This window comes from Phalacrocorax aristotelis, chromosome 3 (genome assembly GCF_949628215.1).
Source record: "Phalacrocorax aristotelis chromosome 3, bGulAri2.1, whole genome shotgun sequence".
Taxonomy (NCBI): domain Eukaryota; kingdom Metazoa; phylum Chordata; class Aves; order Suliformes; family Phalacrocoracidae; genus Phalacrocorax; species Phalacrocorax aristotelis.
The window spans coordinates 68439729-68453750 of NC_134278.1; the positions used below are offsets into that span (position 1 = coordinate 68439729).

A 14022-nucleotide genomic window follows, 5' to 3' on the forward strand; every position below is an offset into this window, starting at 1 on the left:
AAAGATGAAGGTGGGAAATTTCAGCTCTTACCCAGCGGATTTTGTATGTGCTTATATTCTAACATATGAGGCAACAAAATAGTTTCTATTTCACTTTTATGGTAGTTCATGATTAAGAATGTTCAGATTTATCAGTTTGACGTTTTCATTTTTATACGGTAAGATTCTCTTTTTCAAATCAGATTCAGAGCAGAATGGAAACCAGTTGAGAATTTTTCATTCTGGGTTTTTCTACTATATGCCTCAAATGATACTGCTTTTCAGCAGTGTGGCAGCAGGCTCTAAAATGACAGTATAATCTGAAAACTTTTCACAGCTTACAGAAGGTAAGAAGTGTTTCTTACTGTGTGAGCTTTCAGGTTGTCATGCTTTGTAAAATGGGTGCAATTTTCTTCTAAAATGAAATGTTAACTTTAGAGGAATGCACTGGAGGGAAGAATGCTATTCCTCAAGAGTAAATATCTTTTTTTTTCTCTTCTCTATTTTTATAAATGTAAACATATAAAAATGACAGATGTGTGCAAGCTAGTCTATACACAAACAAACTTCAGTTCCACACGGGCAGGTTCAGCCGGAAGCCTAAATTTGCCTATAGGTAAACATTAGCCCTCAGAAAACACGGGTTTGTTACAAGATGATCCCATTAGCAGATTGTTAACTAAAATGAGCACATGCCAGGCAATGCTGGAAGAATACAGATCATGAGCTTTTCTTCTGTCAGGTTTGTTGATAATTTTGGTGATAAAAGAATGCTGGTGCAAGCCTGTGGCACATACCTTTACCGATTTAGTTGCATCCTACTCTGCCCTCAACCCCCAGCACTCTTCTACGTGGTATGACTAGCCATGTTTAAATAGATGATTTAAAAAAGACCCACATCTAAATACGTGGATACCAAAGCCAATTCTCATATTAAATTTGTCAAACCCCATACTTTATTTTGAACACACCTACCACCATTAAAACTGTATTATACACAGACTCTTGAATGGTGAGTCTGCAGTATCCTTCAGAGCAACACAAATTTCTGTAGGAGTTCTTTTCATATTAAGGCAGTGGGTAGTTGTTTCTGTACCTATCTCTAAGCATCTATATTTATAGAACTATCTATCGATCACCTCCTCCACTTCAATAAAGAATCTGCCAATATTACACTTACTATGTAGACCCATTTTACTACAGAACAGTGCACATACACAGGCAGCAAAAAATGCTGAAGTCCAACCTCTGGCAGAGGCTTTTGCAGGACACAATCCTCTGACAAGACTTCCTCCTGAAGGACGCTGCAGACCCCTCACAGCTAACACCATGAAGACATAGTACTATTCAAGTGTATTCACTGTCACGTTCATGTGTACCTTTGGACAGTGAACAGCATTTTATGGGTTTTTCATAACCTACTGTTTTATTCATGTTGCAGTGACCCTGCATAGTTCACACCCACACTTGCAAATTCTCTTTTAAAGACTTTTAAAGCCACTTTGCCACTGTCAGGGATGCACACTACGTGCAAAATTAGCATAGCGGAAGTGTTCTTTTACCTATGTAGCTGAAGAACCCTGAAAACACAATGTTCAACAGTTCCTTCTCCATTTTCTCATACCTCGCTTCCATACAAAACTGCTGAAAGAGTGGATCCACTTAGTAGGATCACAGGGATACTGTGACGTGAATCACAGACCATTCACCCTTGCTTTTATCCTCTGCTGGAATGGAGAAGTTGTAGCACGTGGAGCAGCTTTGGGATTTCATGAACAAATTCAGGCTGTTTTCAAGTGTAACGAAATGCCTGCAATCAATCGTTCCAGTCTATGTTAGGCTGCCGTTGAAGTTGATGAAGTTATCCAATATACTGGCCTTCACAGGTAAAAAGCAATCAGCTAATTTACAATTATTTTTCTATTGTCCCAAAGCACTGTATTTATCTGCATCTATGTACCAAGAAGCTAACTGAAGCTAAAGATGCAGCAGCACTTGGACAGAAGGGCATTCAGAAGAAACTGAAAGCACAAACATCCTCCCTTTATTTCTCCCAACACTACCCTTTGTCATATTTACATGGAAAAAACTCCACATATGTTCGCAATGACTCTAGGATTTGTTACGCAGTTTAAGCAATGAGCTCAGGAACGCATTATCATTTGGTGGCCTTGCAGAGGAAGAACTCGATGTGTTACGCAGCCTGTGCAATAACTCTCTTGCCTTTCTCCAGAAAACTGCCCAAACAAGCAATACCCAAAACATTACTACAAAGAAAACTAACACCATTTTTGGCACCACCCTTTCAGAAATGCTGTTAAGAAAAAGATGAGACTTTGTGGGAACCAGTAACACCAGCTGCCTTCTGAGACTCAAAGTTGCTGCCAAATAACCATCAAAACATTAAGGTAGTGCATTTCATGCCATGCTGCCCCTCTGCTCAGGGGATTCACTAGATCTCTGGTTTTGGGATGGGAAGACATTTTTCAATCCAATTGGCCTTCCCCTGTTTGTCCTGAGACATACTCTTCAATGTATCGCTTTGTGAAAATTAAGTTGTTATCAAAGAGTTGTTGCTATTTTCAGTGCACTTTAACATGAGAAGAAAACCTTCATATTCCTCACAAAAATATACTGCAGTATTTTTCCACAGAGAAATTACGATCATTATTACTTTTGGTAAAAAGAAAAAAAAGAGGAACAACACACAGTTTTCTAATTCAAAAAAAACAAAGCAAAAATGACCAAGTGGACATTTGCTCCCATAGGCCATATCTGCTTCTATTTCCATTCTCTTTTCTATATATGTATATAGATTTTTTATGTGTGTATATATATCTAGAGATATACATATGATGAAATTTATTTTTAGCTGTATGCATGTCTCTCAGGTTTTTCTTTACAACCTGCATGAGAATGACTAAATATTATTCATCTAAAAAATAGTTTTCTAAAAGCATACATACATCAGGTTTTTCCTACCCACAATCTGGGTGACTTCAAAACAACTGAATGAAGCAAATCAGAAACAATTTTGTTTTAGACTGTGCCCTGATAACCTAATGACTGTATTTCCAAATACACAATTCAAAATTAAAAATTTTTCAGAAATATACATGGCAGCTTTTTCATGGTGCTCAGTCTAGAATTCAAACTTTGATGGATCTTAGTTGCAATAGGGGAGAAGACTTCTCATTTTGGTTTTTTGGTGTCCCCCCCCCCCCCCCCCCCAATAATCCTAGGAAAGACAAGTGCAGCAACCAGAGAGATGTCAGTTGTGTGAAGGAGTTTGGGCCCAGGAACAGAAATGGAATTGTCCTTAACAACACAGTCGGCATGCTTGGAAGCTGATGCATTACAGGAAGGATGTTTTCTTCACAACAACTGCTGTATTACCAGACAGCACACTTGCATGATGCACGCAATTTTACTCTTTCTTATTTCAAAGTACTGTTGGGACAAATTTTGCCCTTGGATAAGCATGCTCAGGCCCCACTGAAGCCAGGCAGTGGAACTTACAGTCATGTGTCCGAGAGCAGAATTTGTACCCAGTATTATAAAGAAAGAAAACTGTTCAGTGGATAAATAATGAAGAAAAGGAATTTACAAAACAAACAAGCAAGCATTAAAATATAATTAATTACAAAAAAATAAACAAAAACCAAAAAAACCAGAGCCACTTACAGGGCTTGATGGAGTCTTTGGCCAGCCTGGGCTGCTAATGCTATCACTTTCATCTCCATGAAATGAGGAGATGCTAGCAGAGCTTGGGGACATTGGGGAAGGGACTGGCAGGTTGCCTGGGGTTGGGGGCTGAGAAATACCCTGAGAGCTGTAGCTATCCTGTGGTAGAGGAATAAAAAAAAATAATATGACAAAGGCAGGGCAAACTTTATTAAAAACAAAAAAAATACATCCAGTTTAACAGACTGACCAATTTTTATATATAAAATATATATAAACAGAGACACACATACAGAAAACACACACATATATAAATATATTTTTATATATATATATAAGGTATTAAAACAACATTGTTAATTAGTATAATTTGGAAAGTTTGCTGGATGCTTGGCTAAAGTCACTAAGCCACCATGCTTATTTCAAGCTCACATGGAATGCTAAGCATGGGTTTCCCCTTATGAAAGAAAGAAAAAAAACAAGCTGTTCACCTTATTTTATCAAATAAGGCAGGAAAGCAAAATATTAAAGTATGTTGCTGCTGCTGAGGCGGCCAAAACAGGAAGCTATAACTGAAGGCAGAGAAAAATGGCTGCAAGTATTGAAACCAGGCAAGACCCTTCTTTCCCACCCACCTGGCACAGCTGAATCCCCACGCAACTTTTGGCTTGGGTTGCTTTGCCCCCGCAAGTTAAAATGCCGTAAGAACTAGTAACTTTCAGATCCACACAATGAAGAAAAAAAAAGAAAAAAAAAAAAGAAAAAAAAAAAGAAAAGAAACAAACAAAGAGATTGCACGTGAATGGAAAAGCATGCAGGAAAGAACAGAAGTGGGTAGGCCAAAACCAGAAGATGAAGGACGAACACAGCAGACTTCTGCGGGCTGAACCAACACCACGTGCGGAGGTGGTAAATACCTTTGACTTGCTCTCGGGTTGAGGGGGTCCTTCTTCTTTGCCATCTGCTTTGAGAGGAAGGGGTAGTTTGGACTCACCGGGTGTCATCATATCTGCAAGACCCATAGGTGCTAATCGAAAACAGGAGAAACAGTTAAGCACGACTATGTTTGGCTTTGTAGGAAAACACTCGCTTCCTGCTGCAAGATTGTGGCACCACGTGAAGCAGGGGTTATCCCACTTCTGTCCTGTTATTCTAGTGTCCGGAAACCTGGAAACCTCTTTGGTTAAAGTGAGGAAATAAAAGAGAACGAACAAGACAAGAATACAAGCACCACGCAACAACAACAACAACCACCACTTTACAAAGTAGAATTCGTTCTTCACGCTGCCAGTGGTCTTCAACTGTGTCCACATTTGACCACTGTATTTTAACAGAACAAGTCTATTTTAATAATGACTGCACCTGCCCTTTAGCAACAGACAAACGTAAATGAAAATGATGTGTATTCTGCTTGCAATGTTGAATCTGAGAAAAAGACTGAACTTCCCAATTATGTCTGTATTAAGCTTGGTGTCCAGCAGATAATTCCTACCCCTCCTGACTTCACTTTGAATGGCTCAGCCACTGTGAGCTTTAACTACAGAATTACAAGCTGTAAACTCCACTCTGTTGGAGAACCGGCGCTCAACTTCTTCCCCTCCTGCCAAAATGAGGTGGGACTATAATGAACGCACAAATGTCTTTCTCTGATAATGGCACGCAGTTGCTTCCCAGGGGTGTGAGGAGTTTCAGGGCTTTTTTTTATTTGAAGATGCAAGTGCTAAGTATAGTGTTACTGCTGCAGAGCTGCTGGGTTCCTGATTTTCTGGAAAGATGCAAGGAGACACATTCAGATAAATAGACAGAAAATACTGGGCAGATCAGATGCTAGAAGGTGCCATGACACTGAATCAATGCAAATAACCAGAGCACAACAGCAAGACACCAGGTGATTATTTCCCTGCAGAAAACCATGTGCGCAGCACTTATGAAAGACTGGATTATATTCCCTGCCTCTCTGTTTTTTCTCTCCCTCATGCCTTTCCCTCAAAGAAGGATATAAGTTAAGAAAAACATAGGATAGAATAGCCCACAAGGCAGTAAAAAGGCAAAAGTACATATTCCAAATGTACAAATTTTAAGAAACGGCAAAGCATCATTGTTAAGAAAAAATAAAAATCTGATCATTACCAGCGTGCCTCTCTGCAAAATGACAATGCTGGCTCGCACTAGGCAGCAGGCACACTGCATACCAAGCCAAAGAGAGGAGGGGGAAAAGAAGCTTTAAAAATACTTCACAGATTGCCCACTACAAAATGATTATTGCACATATTCATGTATTACTATGTTTTAGAAAATAATTAGTTTTAATTACAGCAGTGAGAGCATGAGCAGGACTCTGGCGAATACGTTGGCAAGCTTTGCAGTGCTAATTTGCTAATATCTTTAGCATCACTGCAGGTTGAGACTATGGGTCTGCCAAAAAAACCTACCCAGCCATGTGCCATGTGAGTTTACAACTGTATGCTCAATATTCAGCTTTGAACTGCCGGTGTTTTTCATGGGCACATTTTCTTGTTTTTTCAAAGCACATTTGTAGCCCAATCAAGCCCTTAAAGTCATCACAACACATAAATCATAATTGAGATTTAAAAAAAAAAAATTACTTGCAATACTTAAGACTTCAAGAATTGGAACAAAAAGCCTTTTTCAAGTGATGCAGCTGCAGAGAAAAATCTATTGGGATCAGCTAAAAATGCTGTTATTTTTATGTATGTGTGTGAAACCTAAACAAAACAGCCAAGCAATATGATACTGGGAAGCCAGCATCAACCAAGCATAGCATTTGATTTGAATGCATTTTGCCCTTACACTCTGAGGAGTTGGGGCAGCTTGTGACCATTATGAAGTGAAGGATGGCAGCCTAACACATTTTAGTTTTTAATTCCACAGTTAAAAAAGGAGTTATTTTTCTTTTAGACATTTTCTTTTAAAATATATGTACAAAATGGTCAAATGTATGCCACAGTCTGGTTTCAAACTGGGATGCAGAACTGTTATACAGAACCCATTTTAACAGTTAACACATTTCATGCTGTGAAAGCGCTAAAAAAGAGTCTTAGTTTTAGTTTTGAAGCAACCAAAGATGACCCTTCCCCTCTAAAGCAATTTTAGAGAGGTCAAACAAAGCAAAGTTAACAATCACGCTTCTCCACCAGAATTCTGCATGGCTAAATCCTCTGCTGATATCTCACTGTTATCTGGGTTGGCACATCGTACTTCTGCTACAAAGAACATAATTGTGCCCACTCCTGGTAGTCCTGTTTCCATCAGAATACCTTTATAAAATCTCTTTTCCAGAGAGGTTTAAGTTAACACCTCATGTAAAGGGCAAGCAACTCTAGTCTGCAAATTGCCACATGTATTCTGTCTGTGTTAATCATGTTTAGAAATGTAAAATTACCGATTCATTTTCAACATTCCTGTTGGCACATACAAATATAATTATCATGAGTTGGAGACAATTGTGAAAAAAAAAAAAATAGTTGCCCAAATTCTGTTTCACTTTTTGTTCTAAATTATTTACTTCATCTACATCCTTTCTTTATACCTAGAAGAGAACTGCAAGGATTTTAGTAGCAAATTGCAAGCTTGTCTAGTTTCACTATAGCTTTTACCTAAGATTTCCACAGCTACTTTTCAATTCACTGTTGAAATGCTGTTTCATAACTTCTTGCAAACACACTCTCCAGTGATTTGCAAACAGACATTCCTTCACTTTTTTTAGTAAAGCGGTACAGTGAGAACATTGTTTTGACTCTTTCTGAGCGGTGAAACACTGTTATTGTCACGAAACTGCTAAAATAAGACACAGTGTCTTTCTACACAGGTACTAATAATTCTGTGTGTGAAGTGCAGACCAAAGGATAGAACATTTTAGAGAGGAGGATAACAAGGAAATCTTGACTTAAAAAGTGTTGTAGCGTACTGTGAATAGGTTTCAAGTACTAGCCTCTGGCTTATTATAAGAATTTAAGAGCTAGAATGATTTCAAAAAGCAAGTATGGGTCACGGTCCTGAATTAACTATTCCACACTGAATTTAATATACTCAAAGACAGATATTGACACGAGTAAAACTGCAGCAAAGTATTCTTTCTTGCTGAAGGCTGCTCTATCAGTCCAAGAAGATGATGAAACACTGTAGGAGCAGCAATACGCAAACACTGTTTTTATTGCTAGTGCAATAACAAATCACACCCTACAAAACAGAGTATTACATCCTTTGTAAGACAATCCTTCCTCCCTTCCGCCCCTAGTGCTCTCCCTCTGAAAAAAAAAAAGAAAAAGCAGCGAATTTGTGACTCGTGTGGAGCTGGCAAGAGGACCCCCACTGCTTTTATGCCCACAGGAAAAATGGAAGAGGGACAACAGCATTGGCTAATGTCCTGACACGGAGTGATTGTCTGCCTCTGGAGAGAAGTACAGCCCAGGGCGGTCAGGCACCTTATCTGAAAGGGACGAGTGGGCCACCGAGGACCTCAGAGCCGCACCTCCTTTCTGCCTACCGGGATGACAAGTGCATGCATGTGGTTTGGGACATGGGCATCTTTATGCCAGGAGCTGGCTTGATTCACAGTCACACAACGACCACTGGATCTCGGTCATTGCTTGTTTGGAGTATACAGGTGATGGGATAATTCAGCTGTTACCAGCTGCTGACATCCTCCAGAAAACTTATTTAAATGTGCATTATATAATAGGTCATATGAACTATGCGTCAGAGCAAAAAAACCTGAAATAAATGGAGGTTTCAATTTTTCAGAAAAATGTAACCAAGCTGCAAAACAGAGAAACCCAATTAATATTTCAAAAAAATGCTTCACATTCATAGATACAATTGCTTTCTCTGTCAGAGGTTCCTCCAAATAAATACAAATTCAAATATATAATCTATATGAAAAAGTAAGTGCTGTATCTATTTTTAATGTTATTTTTAAGAATACCCTTTTAATTCCTTTAGCACAAATAATTTTTCCTATAACTTCATGTTTTATGTAAAGTATTATGATGTTAAAAATTCGTTGGGAATAATAATACCCAGAAAATGAAAGGTTTCAGTAGGGCAGAGGTAGTGAAATTAGGAAAGGATGCTTGTAGCAGTAAGGAGATTTATTGTTTTGTTCACCTCCAGAGGTAGCAGATTGTGAGTGCCAGTTTCTGTGCAAGCACAATATGGAAATACGTGAGATCCAAATTCCATATTACTTCTGTTTAAAGATAATTTTCACTAGAATCAACAAGACTCATAGCAGGAAATTACTATTGCATTTATGTTGGATTTTGTAAGTTTCCTTTCATTATATCTATTTTTAAAGCCTGAATTAAAAAATAAAAGAGGGAAAAAGCTAAAATATATATGGGAAATGGGATCTCATATAACAAAAGGACAGTGGAGGTTATACAGTTTTTCCGAATGGCAGTTTGTTCCATAATTGTGAAGGGATTCTGGCACTTTTTCTTGAAGCTTTTGTTATTGTTAGAGATGGGATACTCTATCAGAGGGATCTGTCTTCTTTGATCTCATAATTTCTGTGTTCCTAAACTGCTCTACATCAGCAGAAGCTGGCAATCTGTTGTTTGATCCACAGTCACTGTTGAAGTACCAGGATGCATAACTGCAACATGATTTTCCTTTCAATTGTGACATTAATTAAAAGAAAAGAAAAAAAAAAAAAGGATCAACTGGTAATAAGGAGTTATAAATACTACTAGAAATGTGTGGCAAAACTAGTGTTATGCTTAGCTGTACTGAAGCTCCAAAACCATATGAAAACAATTCCATCAGCATCAGCAATCTTCCCCTATTTTAGAGTAAAACCTAAAAGGGCATTTGATTAAAATGAATACAACCAAAACCTACCTTCTTCCCTCAAAAGAGGCAACACCGCTGCACCCTCCAAAACCCATACAATCAAGAAACCAACTTCTCCCTACTGCTTACCTTAGTTTTTCATTGGCTTCTAACTGAAACCACAGCTGTTCATACGCAGTGCATGTGAGCAAGGTAACTAATGCCCAAACTCCACTCCAGCAGCAGCCACTCAGCTGCATTTGTCTTTAGCCCCACACATGGACTGAACCCTGGTTTATCGACAGATGTAAGGCTTTACACTAGAGGGGGTGGGGAGGGTGGGGTGGGAGGCTCAAGAGCCGGATATCTGAACTGGTCTTTGTGCCACAGAAAATGCTGTTTTCAAGCCCCTGAGAAGGTATGACCTGCAAGTTCTCCACCTCATCAAATGCAGGGCCAGAGCTGACCCCGAAGTGCTCCCCTAGCTCAAGACATTATCATTTTAAGTACTGTATTTACATTTGTCTTAAGCTCAGCCCTTCATTTCTTTCACCCAAGGAGAAGGATGAGTCAGGATAGGGGGAAATGCAACATTCCCACTGCATGTGCCCCCAGCAGTATATTCACACCTAATTCTCTCGTTTTGTTCCCCCTGTACCAACACCATCTGTGTGCTCTTGGAGGCCGGCTGCACAGAGCAATCTGGGTGCATGCCTGCTCACACACAGAGGAAAAGAGGTGCACTGAACTCCTCTAGTTTGTCTCATACTTACTTTCCACTGGGTAATCTTTGAATTAATAAAACTGGAACAAAAGAAAACCTCACAAATGCACTGGCAGAAAAAACCCTGATAAATGTTTAAATTATTAAAAATCCAATATTTCAGAATGCATAACACAATAAAAAGAGTTTGACTACCCCATACAAAAGACTGCTAGGATAAATGGCCTTGCATTGAACAGATTTCCACTGTATGAAATAACGAATGGCTGAATTATCTGAACAAAAAAACCTCTGTGAATCTTCCTTTAAACTGGTTATTCCTTAGGAATACATAAATCTTCTTAGGCAGGGCACTCTGCCATCTGTTTGCTGTTGGTTATTTTTGCAGCTCTGGGGGCCAAAGGAAAAGGGGGAAAAATTACTTCTGCTAATAGCAAAACAGAATTTATAGCACAGTTTCAATGCTCAGAAGTAATTTTATTTCAGCAAGCCAGACAAAACACATAACTACACAAACAAAACATAATATTACCTGGGACAGCTCTGGTGGGGGAAGAGCAAGCTATTATCTAATGGTCTGTTCAATCGCTTTTCCCTCTTCGTCCAGCCGGTGAAATGTACTGTCTGGACTAACCAATGGCTTCCAAGCCAGCACTGGAAAAAGCCTTTTTTTTTTTTCTCTTTTCTTTTTAAAAAATCTTACTGATTAACAGCTTCCTTTCTGTTTCTTCTGCCAACCAAAAAAGTAACATAATATTCTTGAAAAATAAGACACTGTTAAGTGTCTCAGGAGCTGGTATGCAGAGGAAAGAAACCCTCTGGACATACTAGACACCAGAATCTCACAGTGATCATTTTCTGCCCAGGAAGCAGGGACATGTAAAAATGACAGGGAGGAAAGACAGGGAAGGAGGCAAAGGATGAAGGAATGGAACAGGCTAAGTGAGGCAGAGAGGAAGATACCGAAACACAGATACCTCTTGGTAAGATACAATTCAAGTCGTAAGGCATCTCTAAATAAACAAAAGTAGAAACAAAACCAACTAAGAAACAACATCAAATCACCTTAGCACAACCTATCCAGCCTTCAGAAAAACTTCAACACCTCCAACATTTCAGAAAGGGCTAATGTAATCAGTAAAGCATGCACAGAAACTCCATGACTGGAATAAGTATTTGGGAGGATCCACTTCAGGGTCATTGAAACTCCATCCAAACCCACCCCAATCAAAGAACTGATCTTTACTGAAGTATTATCTTGATGGAGGATAATTGTTAGGAGTTCAAGCTGAATACGGACTGTAAAGCACATTTGCAGAGAACTACATTCACCTGTCTTCATAGTCGCACACAAAGCTGCAAATAATTCTAAATTCACACGTCATGATACGAAGGATAAATCCAGCAGCTACATTGAATATGCTTTTTTTTTTGCAAAAGGAAGCTATGATTAAATATCATATACCGATATTTAAATAAGTAAATGAAGAAACCCTATATACGGTTATATGAATTTTGGAAACAGTAAATATGGCCTATGTTTTCAGAACAGAGTAATTATTTTAAGTGCTCAACTTACAGCATCTTCAAGTCAGAGCAGGTGCACATCTCTTTTTTTAAACCAGTACCATATTAAATATCTGAAATTGCAATCTTAGGAAGTAAGACACTGAAAAGCAACAGCAGCCTCTTAAAAGATGAGGTTTTTCTCATTCCCTCTCTTGCAGCCACATACACACAATATACACACACTTGCTAGTCAACACCTATGTCAAACTGGGTCTGAGTGTTGCTGGAACTGTTCGAAACATTGTACTAATCTACAAGCTGTGCAAAAGGACTTAATGAAAAATGTATTTGTTACTGTTCAAAAAACCATGAATACCGTAGCCTAGTTTCGAATCACTCCAAACTAGCCACTGGGGTGATTCGAATGAAGGCGGCTATCTCTCTGCCGCCAGCCCAGGGCTGGTACCATTAAGCAGATTTATGGAGGAAGGCCACTGCTGAAAGGTTACCCACCATTACCTGTTGAACTGTTCACCATGTTAGGTGCCATGCTGTAAGGAGGAGCCTGCGGGTTCATCAAGCCAGAGCTGTTGTTCATCGGCTGAGTATAGGGGGAGCTGGATCCCATAATACCACTCTGATTCATGGCAGGAAAATTGCCTTGCCTACGAGAAGAAAGAGCACACACATGATGACTCATTATGCACCTCATTGCTGAAGATGCTGTGCTTTGTCACAGAGTATATCTCCTATTGTCTGCAAATAGCTAAGGAGAGGGCACATAATTAATTCATTTTACCTACATGGGGAGCTTTGAATTAGTCTTGAATTAGTTACCGTATATTAGAGACAGAACTGGACTCAACTCAAACATCAAGAGATGTATACAGTGTCTTTATATGTCACAACCAATCAGCAGAAAAATAGAACTCATACTATTTATCCTGTGAGTAGACAGAAATGTGATCAGAAGTCAAAATTAGAACCTAGTGTTGGCATTAAAAAATTCCAGGGAATTGCAATTTTGACCATGTAACAGAATTCCTTACCTGCTGTAGCTTAAAAAAACAGTGAAATGACCAGAAGAAAAATTGGGTACCAAAGAATCTGTTTCAGATTTCTGCATCTGATGTTACCACATAGATGACAATGTTCATCTTTTGTACATGCCATCTGTGTCCAAACTTTCAAAAGACCACATATATATTACACTTTGTGGAAACAAGAAACCTCAGCAGAACTATTCTGGTTTTGAAAATTAATCACATATCTGTATAATGCTTTCATAACTGAGACAGAAGTTTGTCTGAAAAACTGCCTTGAATGAAGTCCTTACTTAATTCTCCACATCTTCAGATGTGAAGATCTTCAGACCATTCAGACCAAATTTTTGAAGGCTAAACCTTATCTACTCTTAAGTTCTAAAAAGTATCTAGCTACGCTTTGTACCTGATTTCTAAAATTCCATAGATAAATTGAGGCATAAGGAAGAAAATAATCCAATCCAAGTAAGCAGAATAACCCAACGTAATGCATGATCCAACTTCAAAAATAACCATTTATTCTTTTAATCCATTATACAGTTATCTACCTTTTCTTGTTATGGTTGAAGACGGCACATATTATGATATGTTTATGGATATAGACTTATACACGGAAACACATGCAAAAATATACTTACTTGTATATTCATAGCCTGCATAGGAAAATACAAAACTCAGACCCCCTGTAAATTTTATGTTGTTTTTCCAAATAAAGGAGACAAGAAAGGAAGCAAGCACCTCTTTACATAGCCTTAGTACCTGTCAGCTTCCAGCCCCCCCCCCCCCCCCCCAAAACATTTAATTTTATCCTACAGGCAGGGAAAGCTGCATGTCCTGGTAGCAAGATGAAGTTTTGGTATAAATTCTACCTTCCATTATTCTGCAGTAGTCAAACAAAACAGACAATTCCCAAACCAACAACCCTGAATAATTTCAACAGCTTCTTGTCTTCTCCAAACTCATGGTAGATTCTTAGTGCAATTGGTAGAAACAGATTTCTTTTTCAGGAGGTAAGGAGGAAGACCATTAAAGCACTATTTGGCCTAATTTTTCTTGACACATTGTGAATTTCTTCAAAGGAAAAGAGAACGCGTTATCTAAATAAAGCATCTTTTTCCAACTCAGTTTTGTCCTTTGCTCTCTGAAGACAAACTTTTCTTCACTCTTGCAAAGAGGCACGGGCTTTCTTTTGATATGAAGGAGACAACTGCCATACAATGTCATTTCTCTGATGAAGCTTGCAATGAGTAGCGGAGGGAAAAGATTTAAAATGCACAGTGGTGCAATGCT

At 38.7% G+C, this 14022-nt stretch overlaps 1 protein-coding gene across 13 annotated transcripts in view; it reads right to left on the reverse strand.

Moving 5' to 3' along the window:
• Positions 1–14022, reverse strand: part of ARID1B (AT-rich interaction domain 1B) — a 336807-nt gene that overhangs the window by 32089 nt on the left and 290696 nt on the right. For 5 of the 13 annotated variants that reach the window (XM_075087867.1, XM_075087870.1, XM_075087866.1 and 2 more), the window contains 3 exons: positions 12203–12354; positions 4581–4690; positions 3664–3822 (listed from right to left, as the gene is read on the reverse strand). In XM_075087867.1, the coding sequence (XP_074943968.1) occupies positions 3664–3822; positions 4581–4690; positions 12203–12354 (421 nt within the window). The remainder of the gene's footprint in view (positions 1–3663; positions 3823–4580; positions 4691–12202; positions 12355–14022) is intronic. The other 8 variants (XM_075087874.1, XM_075087873.1, XM_075087869.1 and 5 more) reach the window with 3 other exon arrangements.